Source organism: Salvelinus alpinus, chromosome 7 (assembly GCF_045679555.1).
Source record: "Salvelinus alpinus chromosome 7, SLU_Salpinus.1, whole genome shotgun sequence".
Lineage (NCBI taxonomy): Eukaryota > Metazoa > Chordata > Actinopteri > Salmoniformes > Salmonidae > Salvelinus > Salvelinus alpinus.
Genome location: NC_092092.1, coordinates 8,769,604 through 8,793,618, shown reverse-complemented (window position 1 = coordinate 8,793,618; position 24,015 = coordinate 8,769,604). Strand labels below are relative to the sequence as shown.

General features: G+C 47.3%; 1 protein-coding gene across 5 annotated transcripts in view; it reads right to left on the bottom strand.

The window, feature by feature from the left end:
- Positions 1-24,015, bottom strand: part of LOC139580384 (RNA binding protein fox-1 homolog 3-like) — a 995,419-nt gene that overhangs the window by 79,239 nt on the left and 892,165 nt on the right. For all 5 annotated transcript variants that reach the window (XM_071409008.1, XM_071409009.1, XM_071409011.1 and 2 more), the window contains 2 exons: positions 22,621-22,713; positions 16,120-16,180 (listed from right to left, as the gene is read on the bottom strand). In XM_071409008.1, coding sequence (XP_071265109.1) covers positions 16,120-16,180; positions 22,621-22,713 — 154 coding nt within the window. The remainder of the gene's footprint in view (positions 1-16,119; positions 16,181-22,620; positions 22,714-24,015) is intronic.

Genomic DNA, 24,015 nt, shown 5'->3' with positions numbered 1-24,015 from the left:
AAAGACGCAGACTCGGTCTCAACCTTTAAGTCTTTACTGAAGACTCATCTCTTCAGTAGGTGTAGTCTGAGTGTAGTCTGGCCCAGGAGTGTGAAGGTGAACGGAAAGGCTCTGGAGCAACGAACCGCCATTGCTGTCTCTGCCTGGCTGGTTCCCCTCTCACAATGGGATAGGAGGAGAGACAAGAAGATGAGGTAGGAGGAGAGACATGATGATGAGGTAGGAGGAGAGACAAGATGATGGGAAAGGAGGAGAGACATGATGATGGGATAGTAGGAGAGGAGAGACATGATGAGGGGATAGGAGGAGCGACATGATGATGGGATAGTAGGAGAGGAGAGACATGATGATGGGATAGGAGGAGAGACATGATGATGGGAAAGGAGGAGAGACATGATGATGGAATAGGAGGAGAGACGTGATGATGGGATAGTAGGAGAGGAGAGACATGATGATGGGATAGGAGGAGAGACATGATGATGGGAAAGGAGGAGAGGAGAGACATGATGATGGGATAGGAGGAGAGACATGATGATGGGAAAGGAGGAGAGGAGAGACATGATGATGGGATAGGAGGAGAGACATGATGATGGGATAGGAGGAGAGGAGAGACTTGATGATTGATAGGAGGAGAGACATGATAATTGGATAGGAGGAGAGAAATTATGATGGAATAGGAGGAGAGACACGATGATGGGAATGGAGGAGAGCAGAGACATCATGATTGGGATAGGAGGAGAGACCTGATGATGGGATGGGAGGAGAGACATGATGATGGGATAGGAGGAGAGGAATGGTGATGGGATAGGAGGAGAGACGTGATGATGGGATGGGAGGAGAGACATAAAGATGGAATAGGAGGAAAAGAGAGACATGAAGATGGGATAGGAGGAGAGGAGAGACATGAAGATGGGACAGGAGGAGAGACATGATTATGGGATAGGAGGAGAGACATGATGATGGGATAGGAGGAGAGGAGAGACATGATGATGGATAGGAGAGAGGAGAGAAATGATGATGGGATAGGAGGAGAGACATTATGATTTGATAGGAGGAGAGACATTATGATTTGATAGGAGGAGAGATTTGATGATGGGATAGGAGGAGAGGAGAGACATGGTGATGGGATAGGAGGAGAGGAATGGTGATGGGATAGGAGGAGAGACATGATGATGGGAAAGGAGGAGAGGAGAGACATGATGATGGGAAAGGAGGAGAGGAGAGACATGATGATGTGATAGGAGGAGAGGAGTGACGTGATGATGGGATACGAGGCGATATATGATGATGAAATAGGAAGAGAGATTTGATGATGGGATAGGAGGAGAGACATGAAGATGGGACAGGAGGAGAGACATGATGTTGGAATAGGAGGAGAGACATGATGATGGGATAGGAAGAGAGAAATGATGATGGGATAGGAGGAGAGGATAGACATGATGATGGGATAGTAGGAGAGACATGAAGATGGGATAGGAGGAGAGACATGATGATGGGATAGGAGGAGAGACATGAAGATGGGATAGGAAGGAGGAGAGACATGATGATGGGATAGGAAGAGAGGAGAGACATGATGATGGGATAGTAGGACAGGAGAGACATGAAGATGGACTAGGAGGTGAGACATGATGATGGGATAGGAGGAGAGAAATGATGATGGGATAGGAGGTGAGACATGATGATGGGATAGGAGGAGAGGAGAGACATGATGATGGGATAGGAGGAGAGGAGAGACATGATAATGGGATAGGAGGTGAGACATGATGATTGGATAGGAGGTGAGACATGTTGATGGGATAGGAGGAGAGGAGAGACATGATGGGATAGGAGGAGAATTATGATGATGGGATAGGAGGAGAGGAGAGACATGATTATGGGATAGGAGAAGAGGAGTGAAGTGATGGGATAGGAGGAGAGACATGATGATGGGACAGGAGGAGAGAAGAGACATGATAATGGGATTGTAGGAGAGGAGAGACATGATAATGGGTTAGGAGGTGAGACATGATGATGGGATAGGAGGAGAGAGGAGACATGATAATGGGATAGTAGGAGAGGAGAGACATGATAATGGGATAGTAGGAGAGGAGAGACATGAATATGGGATAGGAGGAGAGACATGATGATGGGATAGGAGGAGAGGAGAGACATGATGATGGGATAGGAGGAGAGGAGAGACATGATGATGGGATAGGAGGAGAGGAGAGACATGATGATGGGATAGGAGGAGAGAAGAGACATGATAATGGGATAGGAGGAGAGAAGAGACATGATAATGGGATAGGAGGAGAGACATGCTGATGGGATAGAAGGAGAGACATGATGATGGGATAGGAGGTGAAACATGATGATGGGATAGGAGGAGAGACATGATGATAGGATAGGAGGAGAGGAGAGACATGATGATGGGATAGGAGGAGAGACATGATGATGGGAAAGGAAGAGAGACATGATGATAGGATAGGAGGAGAGGAGAGACATGATGATGGGATAGGAGGAGAGACGTGATGATAGGATAGGAGGAGAGGAGAGACATGATGATGGGATAGGAGGAGAGGAGAGACATGATGATGGGATAGGAGGAGAGGAGAGACATGATAATGGCATAGGAGGTGAGACATGATGATGGGAAAGGAGGAGACGAATGATAATGGGATAGGAGGAGAGACATGCTGATGGGATAGGAGGAGAGACATGATGATGGGATGGGAGGTGAAACATGATGATTGGATAGGAGGAGAGACATGATGATGGGAAAGGAGGAGAGACATGATGATGGGATAGGAGGAGAGACGTGATGATAGGATAGGAGGAGAGGAGAGGAGAGACATGATGATGGGAAAGGAGGAGAGACATGATGATGGGATAGGAGGAGAGATATGAAGATGGGATAGGAGGAGAGACGTGATGATAGGATAGGATGAGAGGAGAGACATGATGATGGAACAGGAGAGACATGATGATGGGAATGGAGGAGACGAATGATGATGGGATAGGAGGGGAGACATGATGATGGGATAGGAGGGGAGACATGATGATGGGATAGGAGGAGAGGAATGATGATTAAAAGGAGGAGAGACGTGAAGATGGAATATGAGGAGAGGAATGATGATGGGAAAGGAGGAGAGGAGAGACATGATGAAGGAATAGGAGGAGAGACGTGAAGATGGGATAGGAGGAGAGACATGATGATGGAACAGGAGGAGAGACGTGATGATGGGATAGGAGGAGAGGAGAGACATGATGATGGGATTGGAGGAGAGGAGAGACATGATGATGGAATAGGAGGAGAGGAGAGACATGATGATGGGAAAGGAGGAGAGACATGATGATGGGAAAGGAGGAGAGGAGAGACATGATGATGGAATAGGAGGAGAGGAGAGACATGATGATGGGAAAGGAGGAGAGACATGATGATGGGATAGGAGGAGAGACATGACGATTGGATAGGAGGAGAGGACAGACATGATGATGGGATTGGAGGAGAGACATGAAGATGGGATAGGAGGAGAGGAGAGACATGATGATGGGATAGAAGGAGAGGAGAGACATGATGATGGGATAGGAGGAGAGACATGATGACGGGATAGGAGGAGAGACATGATGATGGGATAGGAGGAGAGGAGAGACATGATGATGGGATAGGAGGAGAGACATGATGATGGGATAGGAGGAGAGGAGAGACATGATGATGCGATAGGAGGAGAGACATGATGATGGAACAGAAGGAGAGGAGTGAAATAATGATGGAATAGGAGGCGATATATGATGATGAGATAGGAAGAGAGATTTGATGATGGGATAGGAGGAGAGACATGATGATGGGATAGGAGGAGAGGAGAGACATGAAGATGGGATAGGAGGAGAGACATGATGATGGGATAGGAGGACAGACATGATGATGGGATAGAAGAAGAGGAGTTAAATGATGATGGAATAGGCGGAGATTCATGATGATGGGACAGAATGAGAGGAGAGACATGAAGATGGGATAGGAGGAGAGACATGATGATGGGACAGGAGGAGAGGAGAGACATGATGATGGGATAGAAGAAGAGGAGTTAAATGAGATGGAATAGGCGGAGATTCATGATGATGGGACAGAATGAGAGGAGAGACATGATTTTGGGATAGGAGGAGAGACATGATGATGGTATTGGAGGAGAGACATGATGATGGGACAGGAGGAGAAGAGAGACATGATGATGGGATAGGAAGAGAGGAGAGACATGATGATGGGATAGGAGGAGAGACGTGATGATTGGATAGGAGGAGAGACATGATGATGGGAAAGTAGAAGAGACACGATGATGGGAAAAGAGGAGAGACATGATGATGGGAAACGAGGAGAGACATGATGACAGGAAAGGAGGAGAGACATGTTGATGGAATAGGAGGAGAGACGTGATGATAGGATAGGAGGAGAGACATGATGATAGGATAGGAGGAGAGACATGATGATGGGATAGGAGGAGAGGAGAGACATCATGATTGAGGTAGGAAGAGAGACATGATGATGGGACAGGAGGAGAGGAGAGACATGATGATGGGATAGGAAGAGAGACATGATGATGGGACAGGAGGAGAGGAGAGACATGATGATGGTAATGGAGGAGAGACATGAGTGGAAAGCTAGAGTGGAAACCGGTCGCATTCCGCTTCGCTCCTCAGGTAGTATCACATTTTCACATTCTCATTTCATTTCATTACAGTACAACGGTTTGATTTGTTTAATCTTAGCTAGCTACTTAGCCGTCTTTGTATCAAAGATAATTGCGTAGCTAGCCAGCTATTCTTCGTTCTTTTAACGTAACTTTTAACGTAACGTAGTCAACACTGCTACCTAGCCAGCTAGCCACCGAACAGCAACACTGTAGTAACTATTACATTCAACGGAACGACTCGATTAGTGTAGTGTTAGCTAGCTACATAGTTGTCTTTGCTGTCTTTGTTTCTAAGATAACTGCGTAGTTTAGACTAATTCGGTTAGCTAGCCAGCTATTTTTCGTCCTTTTAACGTAACGTAACGTAGTCAACACTGCTCGCTAGCCAGCTAGCCACCGAATAGCAACACTGTAGAAACTATTACATTCAACGGATCAACGGAACGATTGATTAGTGTAGTGTTAGCTAGCTACATAGTTGTCTTTGCTGTCCTTGTATCTAAGACAATTGTGTAGTTTATACTAATTAACGAGCCAGTTACCGAGGTTACATAGCTAGCTACCGAGGTTACCTAGCCAGCGACACTCTCAAACAAAGTCAACAACGCAGCCACTGCTAGCTAGCCCACTTCCGCAGTACTGTATCATTTTAATAATTTTGGTCAAGAAGATTTCTGCAACGCAAGCTTAACTTTCTGAACATTCGAGACGTGTAGTTCAATTGTCATTCCAATCTCCTTTGCATTAGCGTAGCCTCTTCTGTAGCCTGTCAACTATGTGTCTGTCTATCCCTGTTCTCTCCTCTCTGCACAGACCATACAAACGCTTCACACCGCGTGGCCGCGGCCACCCTAACCTGGTGGTCCCAGCGCGCACCACCCACGTGGAGTCCCAGGTCTCCGGCAGCCTCTGGAACTGCCGATCTGCGGCCAACAAGGCAGAGTTCATCTCAGCCTATGCTTCCCTCCAGTCCCTCGACTTCTTGGCACTGACGGAAACATGGATCACCACAGATAACACTGCTACTCCTACTGCTCTCTCCTCGTCTGCCCACGTGTTCTCGCACACCCCGAGAGCTTCTGGTCAGCGGGGTGGCGGCACCGGGATCCTCATCTCTCCCAAGTGGTCTTTCTCCCTTTCTCCCCTTACCCATCTGTCTATCGCCTCCTTTGAATTCCATGCTGTCACAGTTACCAGCCCTTTCAAGCTTAACATCCTTATCATTTATCGCCCTCCAGGTTCCCTTGGAGAGTTCATCAATGAGCTTGATGCCCTGATAAGCTCCTTTCCTGAGGACGGCTCACCTCTCACAGTTCTGGGTGACTTTAACCTCCCCACGTCTACCTTTGACTCATTCCTCTCTGCCTCCTTCTTTCCACTCCTCTCCTCTTTTGACCTCACCCTCTCACCTTCCCCCCCTACTCACAAGGCAGGCAATACGCTTGACCTCATCTTTACTAGATGCTGTTCTTCCACTAACCTCATTGCAACTCCCCTCCAAGTCTCCGACCACTACCTTGTATCCTTTTCCCTCTTGCTCTCATCCATCACTTCCCACACTGCCCCTACTCGGATGGTATCGCGCCGTCCCAACCTTCGCTCTCTCTCCCCCGCTACTCTCTCCTCTTCCATCCTATCATCTCTTCCCTCTGCTCAAACCTTCTCCAACCTATCTCCTGATTCTGCCTCCTCAACCCTCCTCTCCTCCCTTTCTGCATCCTTTGACTCTCTATGTCCCCTATCCTCCAGGCCGGCTCGGTCCTCCCCTCCTGCTCCGTGGCTCGACGACTCATTGCGAGCTCACAGAACAGGGCTCCGGGCAGCCGAGCGGAAATGGAGGAAAACTCGCCTCCCTGCGGACCTGGCATCCTTTCACTCCCTCCTCTCTACATTTTCCTCTTCTGTCTCTGCTGCTAAAGCCACTTTCTACCACTCTAAATTCCAAGCATCTGCCTCTAACCCTAGGAAGCTCTTTGCCACCTTCTCCTCCCTCCTGAATCCTCCTCCCCCTCCTCCCCCCTCCTCCCTCTCTGCAGATGACTTCGTCAACCATTTTGAAAAGAAGGTCGACGACATCCGATCCTCGTTTGCTAAGTCAAACGACACCGCTGGTTCTGCTCACACTGCCCTACCCTGTGCTCTGACCTCTTTCTCCCCTCTCTCTCCAGATGAAATCTCGCGTCTTGTGACGGCCGGCCGCCCAACAACCTGCCCGCTTGACCCTATCCCCTCCTCTCTTCTCCAGACCATTTCCGGAGACCTTCTCCCTTACCTCACCTCGCTCATCAACTCATCCTTGACCGCTGGCTACGTCCCTTCCGTCTTCAAGAGAGCGAGAGTTGCACCCCTGCTGAAAAAACCTACACTCGATCCCTCCGATGTCAACAACTACAGACCAGTATCCCTTCTTTCTTTTCTCTCCAAAACTCTCGAACGTGCCGTCCTTGGCCAGCTCTCCCGCTATCTCTCTCAGAATGACCTTCTTGATCCAAATCAGTCAGGTTTCAAGACTAGTCATTCAACTGAGACTGCTCTTCTCTGTATCACGGAGGCGCTCCGCACTGCTAAAGCTAACTCTCTCTCCTCTGCTCTCATCCTCCTAGACCTATCGGCTGCCTTCGATACTGTGAACCATCAGATCCTCCTCTCCACCCTCTCCGAGTTGGGCATCTCTGGCGCCGCCCACGCTTGGATTGCGTCCTACCTGACAGGTCGCTCCTACCAGGTGGCGTGGCGAGAATCTGTCTCCTCACCACGTGCTCTCACCACTGGTGTCCCCCAGGGCTCTGTTCTAGGCCCTCTCCTATTCTCGCTATACACCAAGTCACTTGGCTCTGTCATAACCTCACATGGTCTCTCCTATCATTGCTATGCAGACGACACACAATTAATCTTCTCCTTTCCCCCTTCTGATGACCAGGTGGCGAATCGCATCTCTGCATGTCTGGCAGACATATCAGTGTGGATGACGGACCACCACCTCAAGCTGAACCTCGGCAAGACGGAGCTGCTCTTCCTCCCGGGGAAGGACTGCCCGTTCCATGATCTCGCCATCACGGTTGACAACTCCATTGTGTCCTCCTCCCAGAGCGCTAAGAACCTTGGCGTGATCCTGGACAACACCCTGTCGTTCTCAACTAACATCAAGGCGGTGGCCCGTTCCTGTAGGTTCATGCTCTACAACATCCGCAGAGTACGACCCTGCCTCACACAGGAAGCGGCGCAGGTCCTAATCCAGGCACTTGTCATCTGGATTACTGCAACTCGCTGTTGGCTGGGCTCCCTGCCTGTGCCATTAAACCCCTACAACTCATCCAGAACGCCGCAGCCCGTCTGGTGTTCAACCTTCCCAAGTTCTCTCACGTCACCCCGCTCCTCCGCTCTCTCCACTGGCTTCCAGTTGAAGCTCGCATCCGCTACAAGACCATGGTGCTTGCCTACGGAGCTGTGAGGGGAACGGCACCTCAGTACCTTCAGGCTCTGATCAGGCCCTACACCCAAACAAGGGCACTGCGTTCATCCACCTCTGGCCTGCTCGCCTCCCTACCACTGAGGAAGTACAGTTCCCGCTCAGCCCAGTCAAAACTGTTCGCTGCTCTGGCACCCCAATGGTGGAACAAACTCCCTCACGACGCCAGGACAGCGGAGTCAATCACCACCTTCCGGAGACACCTGAAACCCCACCTCTTCAAGGAATACCTAGGATAGGATAAAGTAATCCTTCTGACCCCCCCCCCCCTTAAAAGATTTAGATGCACTATTGTAAAGTGGCTGTTCCACTGGATGTCATAAGGTGAATGCACCAATTTGTAAGTCGCTCTGGATAAGAGCGTCTGCTAAATGACTTAAATGTAAATGTAAATGTAATGATGGGATAGGAGGAGAGACATGATGATGGTATTGGAGGAGAGACATGATGATGGGACAGGAGGAGAAGAGAGACATGATGATGGGATAGGAGGAGAGGAGAGACATGATGTGAAAGGAGGAGAGACATGGTGATTGGATAGGAGGAGAGAAGAGACATGATGATGGGACAGGAGGAGAGACATGATGATGGGATAGGAGGAGAGACGTGATGATTGGATAGGAGGAGAGACATGATGATGGGAAAGTAGAAGAGACACGATGATGGGAAAAGAGGAGAGACATGATGATGGGAAACGAGGAGAGACATGATAATGGAACAGCAGGAGAGACGTGATGATGGGAAAGGAGGAGAGACATGAAGATGGGAAAGGAGGAGAGACATGTTGATGGAATAGGAGGAGAGACGTGATGATAGGATAGGAGGAGAGACATGATGATAGGATAGGAGGAGAGACATGATGATAGGATAGGAGGAGAGACATGATGATGGGATAGGAGGAGAGGAAAGACATGATGTGAAAGGAGGAGAGACATGATGATTGGATAGGAGGAGAGACATGATGACAGGAAAGGAGGAGAGGAGAGACATGATGATGGGAAAGGAGGAGAGACACGAAGATGGGAAAGGAGGAGAGACATGTTGATGGAATAGGAGGAGAGACGTGATGATAGGATAGGAGGAGAGACATGATGATAGGATAGGAGGAGAGACATGATGATAGGATAGGAGGAGAGACATGATGATGGGATAGGAGGAGAGGAAAGACATGATGTGAAAGGAGGAGAGACATGATGATTGGATAGGAGGAGAGACATGATGACAGGAAAGGAGGAGAGGAGAGACATGATGATGGGATAGGAGGAGGGACATGATGACAGGAAAGGAGGAGAGGAGAGACATGATGATGGGAAAGGAGGAGAGACACGAAGATGGGAAAGGAGGAGAGACATGTTGATGGAATAGGAGGAGAGACGTGATGATAGGATAGGAGGAGAGACATGATGATAGGATAGGAGGAGAGACATGATGATAGGATAGGAGGAGAGACATGATGATGGGATAGGAGGAGAGGAAAGACATGATGTGAAAGGAGGAGAGACATGATGATTGGATAGGAGGAGAGACGTGATGATTGGATAGGAGGAGAGGAGAGACATGATGATGGGAAAGTAGAAGAGACACGATGATGGGAAAGGAGGAGAGACATGATGATGGGAAAGGAGGAGAGGAGAGACATGATGATGGGAAAGGAGGAGAGACATGATGATGGGATAGGAGGAGAGATGTGATGATAGGATAGGAGGAGAGGAGAGACATGATGATGGGATAAGAGGAGAGACATGATGACAGGAAAGGAGGAGAGGAGAGACATGATGATGGGAAAGGAGGAGAGACATGATGATGGGAAACGAGGAGAGACATGAAGATGGGATAGGAGGAGAGACATGATGATGGAACTGGAGGAGAGACGTGATGATGGGAAAGGAGGAGAGGAGAGACATGAAGATGGGAAACGAGGAGAGACAGGAGGAGAGACATAATGATGGAACAGGAGGAGAGATGTGATGATAGGATAGGAGGAGAGGAGAGACATGATGATGGGATAGGAGGAAAGGAGAGACATGATGATGGGAAAGGAGGAGAGACATGATGATGGGACAGAAGGAGAGGAGAGACATGATGATGGGATAGGAGGAGAGGAGAGACATGATGATGGGAAAGGAGGAGAGACATGATGATGGGACAGAAGGAGAGGAGAGACATGATGATGGGAAAGGAGGAGAGACATGATGATAGGATAGGAGGAGAGACATGATGATGGGACAGAAGGAGAGGAGAGACATGATGATGGGAAAGGAGGAGAGACATGATGATGGGATAGGAGGAGAGACATGATGATGGGACACGAGGTGAGACATGATGATGGAACAGAAGGAGTGGAGTGAAATGATGATGAGATAGGAAGGCGATATATGATGATGAGATAGGAAGAGAGATTTGATGATTGGATAGGAGGAGAGACATGGTGATAGGATAGGAGGTAAGATGTGACGATGGGATACTTGGAGAGTATTTTCCATGGCTGTGTAGCATGGTGAAGTTGTGGGAGGAGAGGCATAGTAAAATAGTATATTTGGTGTGGTACTGTGGTGGTGTGGTGGTGTGGTAGTGTGGTGGTGTCGTAGTGTGGTAGTTAGGTAGTTTGGTAGTGTGGTAGTGTGTTGGTGTGGTGGTGTGGTAGTGTGTTGGTGTGGTGGTGTGGTAGTGTGGTGGTGTCGTAGTGTGGTAGTTTGGTGGTGTGGTAGTGTGGTGGTGTGGTAGTGTGGTGGTGTGGTAGTGTGGTAGTGTGGTGGTTTGGTGGTGTGGTAGTGTGGTGGTGTGGTAGTGTGGTAGTTTGGTGGTGTGGTGGTTTGGTGGTGTGGTAGTGTGGTAGTGTGGTGGTGTGGTGGTGTGGTAGTGTGGTGGTGTGGTGGTGTGGTAGTGTGGTGGTGTGGTAGTGTGGTAGTGTGGTGGTGTGGTAGTGTGGTAGTGTGGTGGTGTCGTAGTGTGGTAGTTTGGTGATGTGGTGGTGTGGTAGTGTGGTGGTTTGGTGGTGTGGTAGTGTGGTAGTGTGGTGGTGTGGTGGTGTGGTGGTGTGGTAGTGTGTTGGTGTGGTAGTTTGATTGTGTGGTGGTGGTGTGGTAGTTTGATCGTGTGGTGGTGTGGTGGTGTGGTAGTTTGGTGGTGTGGTGGTGTGGTAGTGTGTTGGTGTGGTAGTGTGGTAGTTTGGTGGTGTGGTGGTGTGTTGGTGTGGTAGTGTGGTAGTTTGGTGGTGTGGTGGTGTGGTAGTGTGGTGGTGTGGTGGTGTGGTAGTGTGGTGGTGTGGTGGTGTGGTAGTGTGGTAGTGTGGTAGTTTGGTGGTGTGGTAGTGTGTTGGTGTGGTAGTGTGGTAGTGTGGTGGTGTCGTAGTGTGGTAGTGTGGTGGTTTGGTGGTGTGGTAGTGTGGTAGTTTGATGGTGTGGTAGTGTGGTGGTGTGGTAGTGTGGTGGTGTGGTAGTGTTGTGGTGTGGTGGTGTGGTGGTGTGGTGGTGTGGTGGTGTGGTGGTGTGGTAGTTTGATTGTGTGGTAGTGTGGTGGTGGTGTGGTAGTTTGATTGTGTGGTGGTGTGGTGGAGTGGTAGTTTGGTGGTGTGGTGGTGTGGTAGTGTGGTGGTGGTGTGGTAGTTTGGTGGTGTGGTAGTATGTTGGTGGTGTGGTAGTGTGTTGGTGGTGTGGTAGTGTGGTGGTGTGGTAGTGTGTTGGTGGTGTGGTAGTTTGGTGGTGTGGTGGTGAGGTAGTGTGGTGGTGTGGTGGTGTGGTAGTTTGATTGTGTGGTAGTGTGGTGGTGGTGTGGTAGTTTGATTGTGTGGTGGTGTGGTGGAGTGGTAGTTTGGTGGTGTGGTGGTGTGGTGTGGTGGTGTGGTAGTGTGGTGGTGTGGTAGTGTGTTGGTGGTGTGGTAGTGTGGTGGTGTGGTGGTGGTGGTGTGGTAGTGTGGTAGTTTGGTGGTGTGGTACTGTGTTGGTTTGGTAGTGTGGTGGTGTGGTACTGTGTTGGTTTGGTAGTGTGGTGGTGTGGTAGTGTGTTGGTTTGGTAGTGTGGTGGTGTGGTAGTGTGGTGGTGTGGTGGTGTGGTAGTGTGGTAGTGTGGTGGTGTGGTAGTGTGGTGGTGTGGTAGTGTGGTGGTGTGGTAGTGTGGTAGTGTGGTGGTGTGGTAGTGTGGTGGTGTGGTAGGCTGTGGTGTGTGGTAGTGTGGTGTTGGTGTGGTGGTGTGGTAGTGTGGTAGTGTGGTGGTGTGGTAGTGTGGTGGTGTGGTAGTGTGTTGGTGTGGTAGTGTGGTAGTGTGTTGGTGTGGTAGTGTGGTGGTGTGGTAGTGTGGTGGTGTGGTAGTGTGGTAGTGTGGTGGTGTGGTAGTGTGGTGGTGTGGTAGTGTGTGGTGTGGTAGTGTGGTAGTGTGGTGGTGTGGTACTGTGTTGGTTTGGTAGTGTGGTGGTGTGGTAGTGTGGTGGTGTGGTAGTGTGGTAGTTTGGTGGTGTGGTAGTGTGTTGGTGTGGTGGTGTGCTAGTGTGGTAGTGTGGTGGTGTGGTAGTGTGGTGGTGTGGTAGTGTGTTGGTGTGGTAGTGTGGTGGTGTGGTAGTGTGTTGGTGTGGTAGTGTGGTGGTGTGGTAGTGTGGTGGTGTGGTAGTGTGGTAGTGTGGTGGTGTGGTAGTGTGGTGGTGTGGTGGTGTGCTAGTGTGGTAGTGTGGTGGTGTGGTAGTGTGGTGGTGTGGTAGTGTGGTAGTTTGGTGGTGTGGTCCCGTGTGGCTCAGTTGGTAGAGCATGGCGCTTGCAACGCCAGGGTTGTGGGTTCATTCCCCACGGGGGGACCAGGATGAATATGTATGAACTTTCCAAATTGTAAGTCGCTCTGGATAAGAGCGTCAGCTAAATGACTTAAATGTAAATGTAAATGTGTGGTAGTGTGTTGGTTTGGTAGTGTGGTGGTGTGGTAGTGTGGTGGTGTGGTGGTGTGCTAGTGTGGTAGTGTGTTGGTGTGGTAGTGTGGTGGTGTGGTAGTGTGTTGGTGTGGTAGTGTGGTGGTGTGGTGGTGTGGTAGTGTGGTGGTGTGGTAGTGTGGTAGTGTGTTGGTGTGGTAGTGTGGTGGTGTGGTAGTGTGGTAGTGTGGTAGTGTGGTAGTGTGGTGGTGTGGTAGTGTGGTGGTGTGGTAGTGTGTTGGTGTGGTAGTGTGGTAGTGTGGTAGTGTGTTGGTGTGGTAGTGTGGTGGTGTGGTAGTGTGGTGGTGTGGTAGTGTGGTAGTTTGGTGGTGTGGTAGTGTGTTGGTGTGGTGGTGTGCTAGTGTGGTAGTGTGGTGGTTTGGTGGTGTGGTAGTGTGTTGGTGTGGTGGTGTGCTAGTGTGGTAGTGTGGTGGTGTGGTAGTGTGGTGGTGTGGTAGTGTGTTGGTGTGGTAGTGTGGTGGTGTGGTGGTGTGGTAGTGTGGTGGTGTGTTGGTTTGGTGGTGTGGTGGTGTGGTAGTGTGTTGGTGTGGTAGTGTGGTGGTGTGGTGGTGTGGTGGTGTGGTAGTGTGGTGGTGTGGTAGTGTGGTGGTGTGGTAGTGTGGTGGTGTGGTAGTGTGGTGGTGTGGTAGTGTGGTGGTGTGGTAGTGTGTTGGTGTGGTAGTGTGGTGGTGTGGTAGTGTGGTGGTGTGTTAGTGTGGTGGTGTGGTCCAGTGACGGAAGGAGAGTCAGGTCTCATTCTTTCTGTCTGCACTGCTCTAACCCTTCTCTGATGGAGGGATGGGGGGAGGAAGAGAGGTGTGTTGACATGTCTGGCCAATTCATTACTGGCCTCTTCTCTCCATTTATCTCTCTGTCTCTTCTCCCTCTCTCTCCATTTATCTCTCTCTCTCTTCTCCCTCTCTCTCTCCATTTATCCCTCTCTCTCTTCTCCCTCTCTCTCCATTTCTCTCTCTCTCCATTTCTCTCTCTCTCCTCCCTCTCTCTCTCCATTTATCCCTCTCTCTCTTCTCCCCCTCTCTCCATTTCTCTCTCTCCATTTCTCTCTCTCTCCATTTCTCTCTCTCTCTTCTCTCTCTCTCTCTTCTCTCTCTCTCTCTTCTCCCTCTCTCTCCATTTCGCTCTCTCTCTCTTCTCCCTCTCCATGTGTCTCTCTCTCTTTTTTCTCTTCTCTCTGTCTCTGGATTTATCTCTCTCTTCCATCAACATGAATGTGTGTCAGAGAGAGAGACAGAGACGAACCCGAAAGCCCTTTCAGATTGAGCCCTTGGCTTTTTATTTGCTCCATCCACTCATCCATTCACTCTCCTCTCCACCAAATTCACTTTCCTCCCCCTTTCCCTCCACTCTCTCTTACCGTCCTCTCAACACTTTCTCCATCTCCTCCCTTCGCTCCTTATGTTCCAACCAATTCCCCTTTCCCTCTTTACACTTATTATGTTAACAGATGAACCCTGTACAGACAAAAAAAAAACTTCTCTATATAGTGCCAAATAAGGGTTCCTTTTAGGGGGCTATATGGAACTTTTTTTTAGAAGGTTCTATAAAGAACCATGCTCATACGGTTCTAAATATAAGCTTTATGGCGCTATAGAGATACCTTTCGTAATGGTCTTCAAAGAACCATTAATAAAAGGTTCTATATAGCATCAAAGAAGGGTTCTGCCACATTTCCAACCCTATTGTTCTTTATGTGGAATGGTTCCTCTATCAAATGTTATTTGTACATGCTTTGAAAGAACCATAGAGGTTTTTTTTTTTAATTGTGGTTAGCCATATTGTTTTGTTAAAATTGCAAAAGGTGTTATTATTGTGTTAATTGACAAATTGAATCAGGTGTGCTAGCCCTGCCATGGCTGAGGGTCTATGAGGAGAGAAATAAGCACCACTGATTTAATCAACCATTCTCAATTAACACAAGGACATGTATGAGTCTTTCACGAGACACATTATTGGCTGTAGTCAAAACACAACAGATTAGATGAACTGGAAGGACACTCCTACTCATGGTTACACAAAAATGGCTATGCGTAAACCACTCCCTAAAATATTCTAATGAGCCGCCACCCCTGTATTTGAATTATCACTCAAATAAGAAGAAACCCTTTTGTAAGCTGTTAATAAGAACCGTTGAAGTGTCCAAAGGGTTCTTTGAGCCATTATGGTTCCACATAAAATCATTACCCTTCCCGAAGAACCCTTGAGGAACACTCTTTTCATAGGTTGTATCATCTCCTAACTCAGGGGGAAGCCATGGTTAAGGCCAGATGGAATAGGCAGTTTCCAAAAACACTCAAGAAATGATTTCAAATGAAGAATGTACTGTGGAATTCAAAATAAAACCAAAATAAAATACCAAAACCAAGCAAATAGAAAATAGCCTGAGTAACTGCAGTCAAGACCCTGGTTATGGGTCAGTCATCATCGGGTTAGAGTCTGGGTCACTGAATACATACTGCACATACTGATCTGTCCTGTCTGTCTGTCTGTCTGTCTGTCTGTCTGTCTGTCCGGTCTGTCTGTCCTGTCGGTCAAAAAGAAGAAGTGGGTAGGAGGGAGTAGGAAGGAGGTGAAGGAAGAGGGAGTAGGGAGGAGGTGAAGGAAGAGGAGGGAGTAGAGAGAAGGTAAAGGAAGAGGGAGTAGGGAGAAGGTAAAGGAAGAGGAGGGAGTAGGGAGGAGGTGAAGGAAGAGGGAGTAGGGAGGAGGTGAAGGAAGAGGAGGGAGTAGGGAGGAGGTGAAGGAAGAAGAGGGAGTAGGGAGAAGGTAAAGGAAGAGGGAGTAGGGAGGAGGTGAAGGAAGAGGAGGGAGGAGGTAAGAGGAGGGAGTAGAGAGAAGGTAAAGGAAGAGGGAGTAGGGAGAAGGTAAAGGAAGAGGAGGGAGTAGGGAGGAGGTGAAGGAAGAGGAGGGAGTAGGGAGAAGGTAAAGGAAGAGGGAGTAGGGAGGCGGTGAAGGAAGAGGAGGGAGTAGGGAGGAGGTGAAGGAAGAGGAGGGAACGATATGAGAGCAGAGATCCCTCCAGAGAGGATGAATGAAAGAGAGAGGAGAGGAGGAGGGAGGAGGATAAGGGGAGCTCTTACCATTCGTGTATGGGTTTGCCACCTTTTTGTTTGTCATAACTCTTGCTGTTGCGTTGTTAACCTGTGTTCAGATACAGAGTTTAGACAGTTAGAGAGAACACACAAACGCATACACGCACGCACACACACACACACGCACGCACACACACACACACACACACACACACACACACACACACACACACACACACACACACACACACACACACACACACACACACACACACACACACACACACACACACACACACACACACACACACACACACACACACACACACAGACACACACACACACACACACACACACACACACACACACACACGCACACACACACTAGACAGTCAGCTCAGCCAGTGAGGCTAAACTGCATATTGGAGCTTCAGTTTTGCCAGGCTTATAATATAGTTATACTATAGTTATACTATAGTTATAATATAGTTATACTATAGTTATAATATAGTTATACTATAGTTATAATATAGTTATACTCTAGTTACAATATAGTTATACTATAGTTATAATATAGTTATACTATAGTTACAATATAGTTATACTATAGTTATAGCCAAACAAGACCTAATAATATAACAATACAGAATAATACAGTGCCTTCAGAAATACGGTGCCTTCACACTCATTGGCTTTTCCCACGTTTTGTTGTGTTACAGCCTGAATTTAAAATGGATTATATTCTTTGTCATTGACCTACACACAATATCTCATAATGTCAAAGTAGAATTATGTTTCGACTACCTCATCTCTGTACCGCACAGATACAATTATCTGTAAGGCCCCTTAGTCGAGCAGTGAATTTCAAACACAGATTTAAACACAAGACCAGGGACGTTTTCCAATGCCTCGCAAAGAAGGGCACCTATTGGTAGATGGGTAAAATAAAAAAAAGCAGATATTGAATATCCCTTTGAGCATGGTGAAGTTATTAATTACACTTCGGATGGTGTATCAATACTCCCAGTCACTACAAAGATACATGCGTCCTTCCTAACTCAGTTGCCGGAGGGGAAGGAAACAGCTCTGGGATTTCAACATGAGGCCAATGGTGACTTTAAGACCGTTACAGAGTTTAATGGCTGTGGATGGATCAACAACATTGTAGTTCCACAATACTAACCTAAATGAATACAAATATTCCAAAACATGCATCCTGTTTGCAATAAGGCACTAAAGTAAAACTGCAAAAAATGTGGCAAAAAAATTAACAATGTCCTGAATACAAAGCGTTGTGTTTGGGGCAAATCCAACAGAACAGTACCACTCTTCATATTTTCAAGCATGGTGGTGGCTGCATCATGTTTGGGTATGCTTGTCATCGGCAAGGACTATCAAGGTTTTTTAGTGTAAAAAGAAACGGAATAGAGCTGAGCACAAGCAAAATCATATAGGAAACCTGGTTCAGTCTGCTTTCTAACAGACACTGGCAGAAGAATTCTTCTTTCAGCAGGACAATAACCTAAAACACAAGGCCAAATCTACACCGGAGTTGCTTATCAAGACGACATTGAATGTTCCTGAGTGGCCTAGTTACAGTTTTGACTTAAACCAGCTTGAAAATTGATGGCAAGACTTGTAAATAGCAGCCCACAACCAACTTGATAGAGCTTGAAGAATTTTAAAAAGATTAATGTACACATATTGTACAATCCAGGTGTTGAAAGCTCTTAGAGACTCACAGCTATAATCGCTGCCAAAGGGGATTCGAACATGTATTGACTCTGGGGGTTGAACACTTTTACATTGGAATATTTTCTGTAGATCATTGACAACAAAAAAATACATTTAAATACATTTTAATCCCACCTTGTAACGCACCAAAAAGTGGAACAAGTCAAGGAGTGAGCACTTTCTGAGGACACTGTATATCACCAGCATCAGATGAACAGAAAACCAAGCTAAAATCTTCTTGGTGAAGGGAACCACCTTGTTCTTGTAAACCTAATGAGCCAGCATCCATTTTCTACAAACATCTCTATCAATCGCTTAGGGCCTCTCACTCTAAACAGAAATGTTCAAGTTATTTTTTTAAATCTATCCCTCTGAGGTTGCTGAGTGAAAAACAGCTCTCCGTATCAACCAGCCCCTGGCAGCGTCGAGTTGAGTTTAGTATGTTTTCCTAACCCACCGTGTTAGCATTTCCCTTGGCCGCTAATTAGAGCTAATGGATTTCATATCCAATAGACCAGCAGGTCATACCTTGAGGCTACGCTAACACTACACTAGCCTGTGTCTGATGTGATGTATGGGCCCAGGTATTATTTATATATTACATACAGATGAAGTCGGAAGTTTACGTACACTTAGGTTGGAGTCATTAAAAGTCGTTTTTCAACCACTCCACAAATTTCTTGTAAACAAACTATAGTTTTGGCAAGTCGGTAAGGACATCTACTTTGTGCATGACACAAGTAATTTTTCCAACATTTGTTTAAAGATTATTATATGTATTATTCACTGTATCACAATTCCAATGGGTCAGAAGTTTACATACACTAAATTGACTGTGCCTTTAAACAGCTTGTTCCAGAATTCCAGAAAATTATGTCATGGCTATAGAAGCTTCTGATAGGCTAATTGACATCATTTGATTCAATTGGAGGTGTACCTGTGGATGTATTTCAAGGCCTACCTTCAAACTCAGTGTTTCTTTGGTTGACATCATGGGAAAATCAAAAGAAATCAGCCAAGACCTCAGAAAAAAATGGTAGACCTTCACAAGTCTGGTTCATCCTTGGGAGCAATTTCCAAACTCCTGAAGGTAACACGTTCATCTGTTCAAACAATAGGATGCAAGTATAAACACCATGGGACCACGCAGCCGTCATAACGCTCAGGAAGGAGACGTGTTCTGTCTACGAGAGAAATGTACTTTGATGCTAAAAGTGCAAATCAATCCCAGAACAACAGCAAAGAACCTTGTGAAGATGCTGGAGGAAACAGGTACAAAAGTATCTATATCCACTCTAAAACGAGTCCTATATCGACATAACCTGAAAGGCCGCTCAGCAAAGAAGAAGCCACTGCTCCAAAACCGCCATAAAAAGCCAGACTACGGTTTGCAACTGCACAAGGGGACAAAGATCGTTCTTTTTGGAGAAATGTCCTCTGGTCTGATGAAACAAAAATAGAACTGTTTGGCCATAATGACCATCGTTATGTTTGGAGGATAAAGGGGGAGACCTGCAAGCAGAAAACACCATCTCAACCGTGAAGCACGGGGGTGGCAGCATCATGTTGTGGGGGTGCTTTGCTGTAGGAGGGACTGGTGACTTCACAAAATAGATGGCATCATGAGGGAGGAAAATTATGTGGATATATTGTAGCAACATCTCAAGACAACAGTCAGGAGGATTGTGGAAGGCTACCTAAAATGTTTGACCCAAGTTAAACAATTTAAAGACAATGCTACCAAATACTAATTGAGGGTATGTAATCTTCTGACCCACTGGGAATGTGATGAAAGAAATAAAAGCTGAAATAAATAATTCTCTCTACTATTATTCTGACATTTCACATTCTTAAAATAAAGTGGTGATCCTAACTGACCTAAAACAGGGAATTTTTACTAGGATTAAATGTCAGTAATTGTTAAAAACTAAGTTTAAATGTGTTTGCCTAAGGTGTATGTAAACTTCCGACTTCAACTGTATATTACCTTAACAATAGGGGTGGCAGGTAGCCTAGCGGTTAAGACTGTTGGGCCAATAACTAAAAGGTTGCTGGTTTGAATCCCAGGGCCAGCAAGGTATGAAAAAATGTGCTGTTCTGCCCTTGATCAAATCAGTTAATCCACATCAACTGTTCCCCGGACGCTGATGATGTGGACGTTGATTAAGGCAGAACTCTCTGATTCAGAGGGGTTGGGTTAAATGACCCCTGCAACTCTCTGATTCAGAGGAGTTGGGTTAAATGACTCCTGCAACTCTCTGATTCAGAGGAGTTGGGTTAAATGACTCCTGCACCTCTCTGATTCAGAGGGGCTGGGTTAAATGACTCCTGCACTTCTCTGATTCAGAGGAGTTGGGTTAAATGACTCCTGCACCTCTCTGATTCAGAGGGGTTGGGTTAAATGACTCTTGCACCTCTCTGATTCAGAGGAGTTTGGTTAAATGACTCCTGCACCTCTCTGATTCAGAGGGGTTGGGTTAAATGACTCCTGCACCTCTCTGATTCAGAGGGGTTTGGTTAAATGACTCCTGCACCTCTCTGATTCAGAGGAGTTGGGTTAAATGACTCCTGCACCTCTCTGATTCAGAGGAGTTGGGTTAAATGACTCCTGCACCTCTCTGATTCAGAGGGGCTGGGTTAAATGACTCCTGCACCTCTCTGATTCAGAGGGGCTGGGTTAAATGACTCCTGCACCTCTCTGATTCAGAGGGGTTTGGTTAAATGACTACTGCACCTCTCTGATTCAGAGGGGTTGGGTTAAATGACTCCTGCACCTCTCTGATTCAGAGGGGTTTGGTTAAATGACTCCTGCACCTCTCTGATTCAGAGGAGTTGGGTTAAATGACTCTTGCACCTCTCTGATTCAGAGGAGTTTGGTTAAATGACTCTTGCACCTCTCTGATTCAGAGGGGTTTGGTTAAATGACTCCTGCACCTCTCTGATTCAGAGGGGTTTGGTTAAATGACTCCTGCACCTCTCTGATTCAGAGGGGCTGGGTTAAATGACTCCTGCACCTCTCTGATTCAGAGGGGTTGGGTTAAATGACTCCTGCACCTCTCTGATTCAGAGGGGTTGGGTTAAATGACTCCTGCACCTCTCTGATTCAGAGGAGTTGGGTTAAATGACTCCTGCACCTCTCTGATTCAGAGGAGTTGGGTTAAATGACTCCTGCACCTCTCTGATTCAGAGGGGCTGGGTTAAATGACTCCTGCACCTCTCTGATTCAGAGGAGTTGGGTTAAATGACTCCTGCACCTCTCTGATTCAGAGGAGTTGGGTTAAATGACTCCTGCACCTCTCTGATTCAGAGGGGTTGGGTTAAATGACTCCTGCACCTCTCTGATTCAGAGGGGTTGGGTTAAATGACTCCTGCACCTCTCTGATTCAGAGGGGTTGGGTTAAATGACTCCTGCACCTCTCTGATTCAGAGGGGTTGGGTTAAATGACTCCTGCACCTCTCTGATTCAGAGGGGCTGGGTTAAATGACTCCTGCACCTCTCTGATTCAGAGGGGTTGGGTTAAATGACTCCTGCACCTCTCTGATTCAGAGGGGTTGGGTTAAATGACTCCTGCACCTCTCTGATTCAGAGGGGCTGGGTTAAATGACTCCTGCACCTCTCTGATTCAGAGGGGCTGGGTTAAATGACTCCTGCACCTCTCTGATTCAGAGGAGTTGGGTTAAATGACTCCTGCACCTCTCTGATTCAGAGGAGTTGGGTTAAATGACTCCTGCACCTCTCTGATTCAGAGGGGCTGGGTTAAATGACTCCTGCACCTCTCTGATTCAGAGGGGTTGGGTTAAATGACTCCTGCACCTCTCTGATTCAGAGGGGTTGGGTTAAATGACCCCTGCACCTCTCTGATTCAGAGGGGCTGGGTTAAATGACTCCTGCACCTCTCTGATTCAGAGGAGTTGGGTTAAATGACTCCTGCACCTCTCTGATTCAGAGGAGTTGGGTTAAATGACTCCTGCACCTCTCTGATTCAGAGGGGTTGGGTTAAATGACTCCTGCACCTCTCTGATTCAGAGGGGCTGGGTTAAATGACTCCTGCACCTCTCTGATTCAGAGGAGTTGGGTTAAATGACTCCTGCACCTCTCTGATTCAGAGGGGTTGGGTTAAATGCGGAAGACACTTTTCAGTTGTGTAACTGACTAGGTTTCCCCTTAATGGGGGCGGAGGAATGGCAGATATGGCGAAAACACCCTGAGAGAGATGGAAAATACATCTATATGTTTTTGCCCTGGAATGTCTGCTAGAAGCGCGGGTGCTTTGGATAAACAAGTGGGATTTAAAGCAACGTTGGCAGCACTTTGATACCCAGCGATTGAGTTAATTTAAACATGTATTTGCGGGCAGGGCACAGAAGTGATTCAGAGACGGAAAGAGCGTGTGTATATATGTATTTAGAAAAGCACGAGTGAGGACTTCAAACTGGCACATACACACACACACACACACACACACACACACACACACACACACACACACACACACACACACACACACACACACACACACACACACACACACACACACACACACACACACACACACACACACACACACACACACACACATGCAGAGGAGATATATAAACACATGCACTCGCACACACTCACACACACACATACACACACTTACGGCTCAGAGTTCAGCATTCAGCATGCAGCAATCAAGGTGCATCAGGCAGAGGGAGAGAGGGATGGTGGAGGAGGAGAAGAGAGGGGGATGGCAGGCAGGCATCGCCAGGCAGAGGGAGAGAGAGAACGGGGTAGGGAGGAAGGGATGAGTAGAGAAGAGGGAAAGAAGGCACCTCTATTTTGCGTCCCTCTACGATTGTACCATTTAGTTTCTCACGTGCACGGTCCGCATCTGCACTCGTTTCAAATGTTACAAACCCAAAACCCTGGGATCACCAGGAACGGAGAGAAACAGAAGAGAGAGGAGAGAGGGGGAAAAAAGGGGGACGAAAGAAGAGAGAGAGAGAGAGAGAGAGAGAGAGAGAGAGACAGAGAGAGAGAGAGAGCGAGAGAGCGAGAGAGAGAGAGAGAGAGAGAGAGAGCGAGAGCGAGAGAGAGAGAGAGAGAGAGAGAGAGAGAGAGAGAGAGAGAGAGAGAGAGAGAGAGAGAGAGAGAGAGAGAGAGAGAGAGAGAGAGAGAGAGAGAGAGAGAGAGAGAGAGAGAGAGAGAGAGAGAGAGAGAGAGAGAGAGAGAGAGAGAGAGAGAGAGAGAGAGAGAGAGAGAGAGAGAGAGAGAGAGCGGGGAAACCGTAAGAATAATGGGAATGAAATAATAGAGAAAGGGAAAGAGGAGAGAAAACACACAGTAGAAGATAAGCATCAGGGAGAGCGAGGGACATATTCAGCAGACGAAAGAGAAATGTGAGCAGGTTTAGTGAAACTCGAAAAACACACAGTCAGAGTTGAGCTGGAAAGGAGAAGGATAACTAAACACTGAATTCACAAGCACAACCTGATACTCTCCACTGTGTGTGTGTCCTAGAGCAAAATGGACGTGTTTGTGCGAGTCTCATCTTTACACAAGGGAGTCATATTTGTGTGTCTCCCAAACGGTTTGGATGCTATAGACGGAAGTTGGCAGATCGGCCGTACCGACTTCAGACGAGTCTCAATACACTTGTGTGGGTCGTAGAGCAAAACAGAGCTCGTGTTCTTGGGAGTCTCATCTTTCCATAGAAGGGTCATAATAGTCATAAACGGTTTTGTGAGAAGGTCTGACAAACACTCTATCTCTCTATCTCTAGCTTAAACTGACAGATCTTTATGGGGATTTTTTTATTATGCTAACTAGATTTCCGTGGGAGAGCGAACATCGATTGCAGGCGGTTAGATATGTCTGCTGGTAAACAGCATGTTGGGAAAGATAGATCAATTAACTGCGTCTGTGTGGGAAGCCATAAGATAGATCAATTAACTGGGTCTGTGTGGGAAGCCATAAGATGTGGCTGGTAAACAGCATGTTGGACAAGATAGATCAATTAACTGGGTCTGTGTGGGAAGCTATAAGATGTGGCTGGTAAACAGCATGTTGGACAAGATAGATCAATTAACTGCGTCTGTGTGGGAAGCCATAAGATGTGGCTGGTAAACAGCATGTTGGACAAGATAGATCAATTAACTGGGTCTGTGTGGGAAGCCATAAGATAGATCAATTAACTGGGTCTGTGTGGGAAGCCATAAGATGTGGCT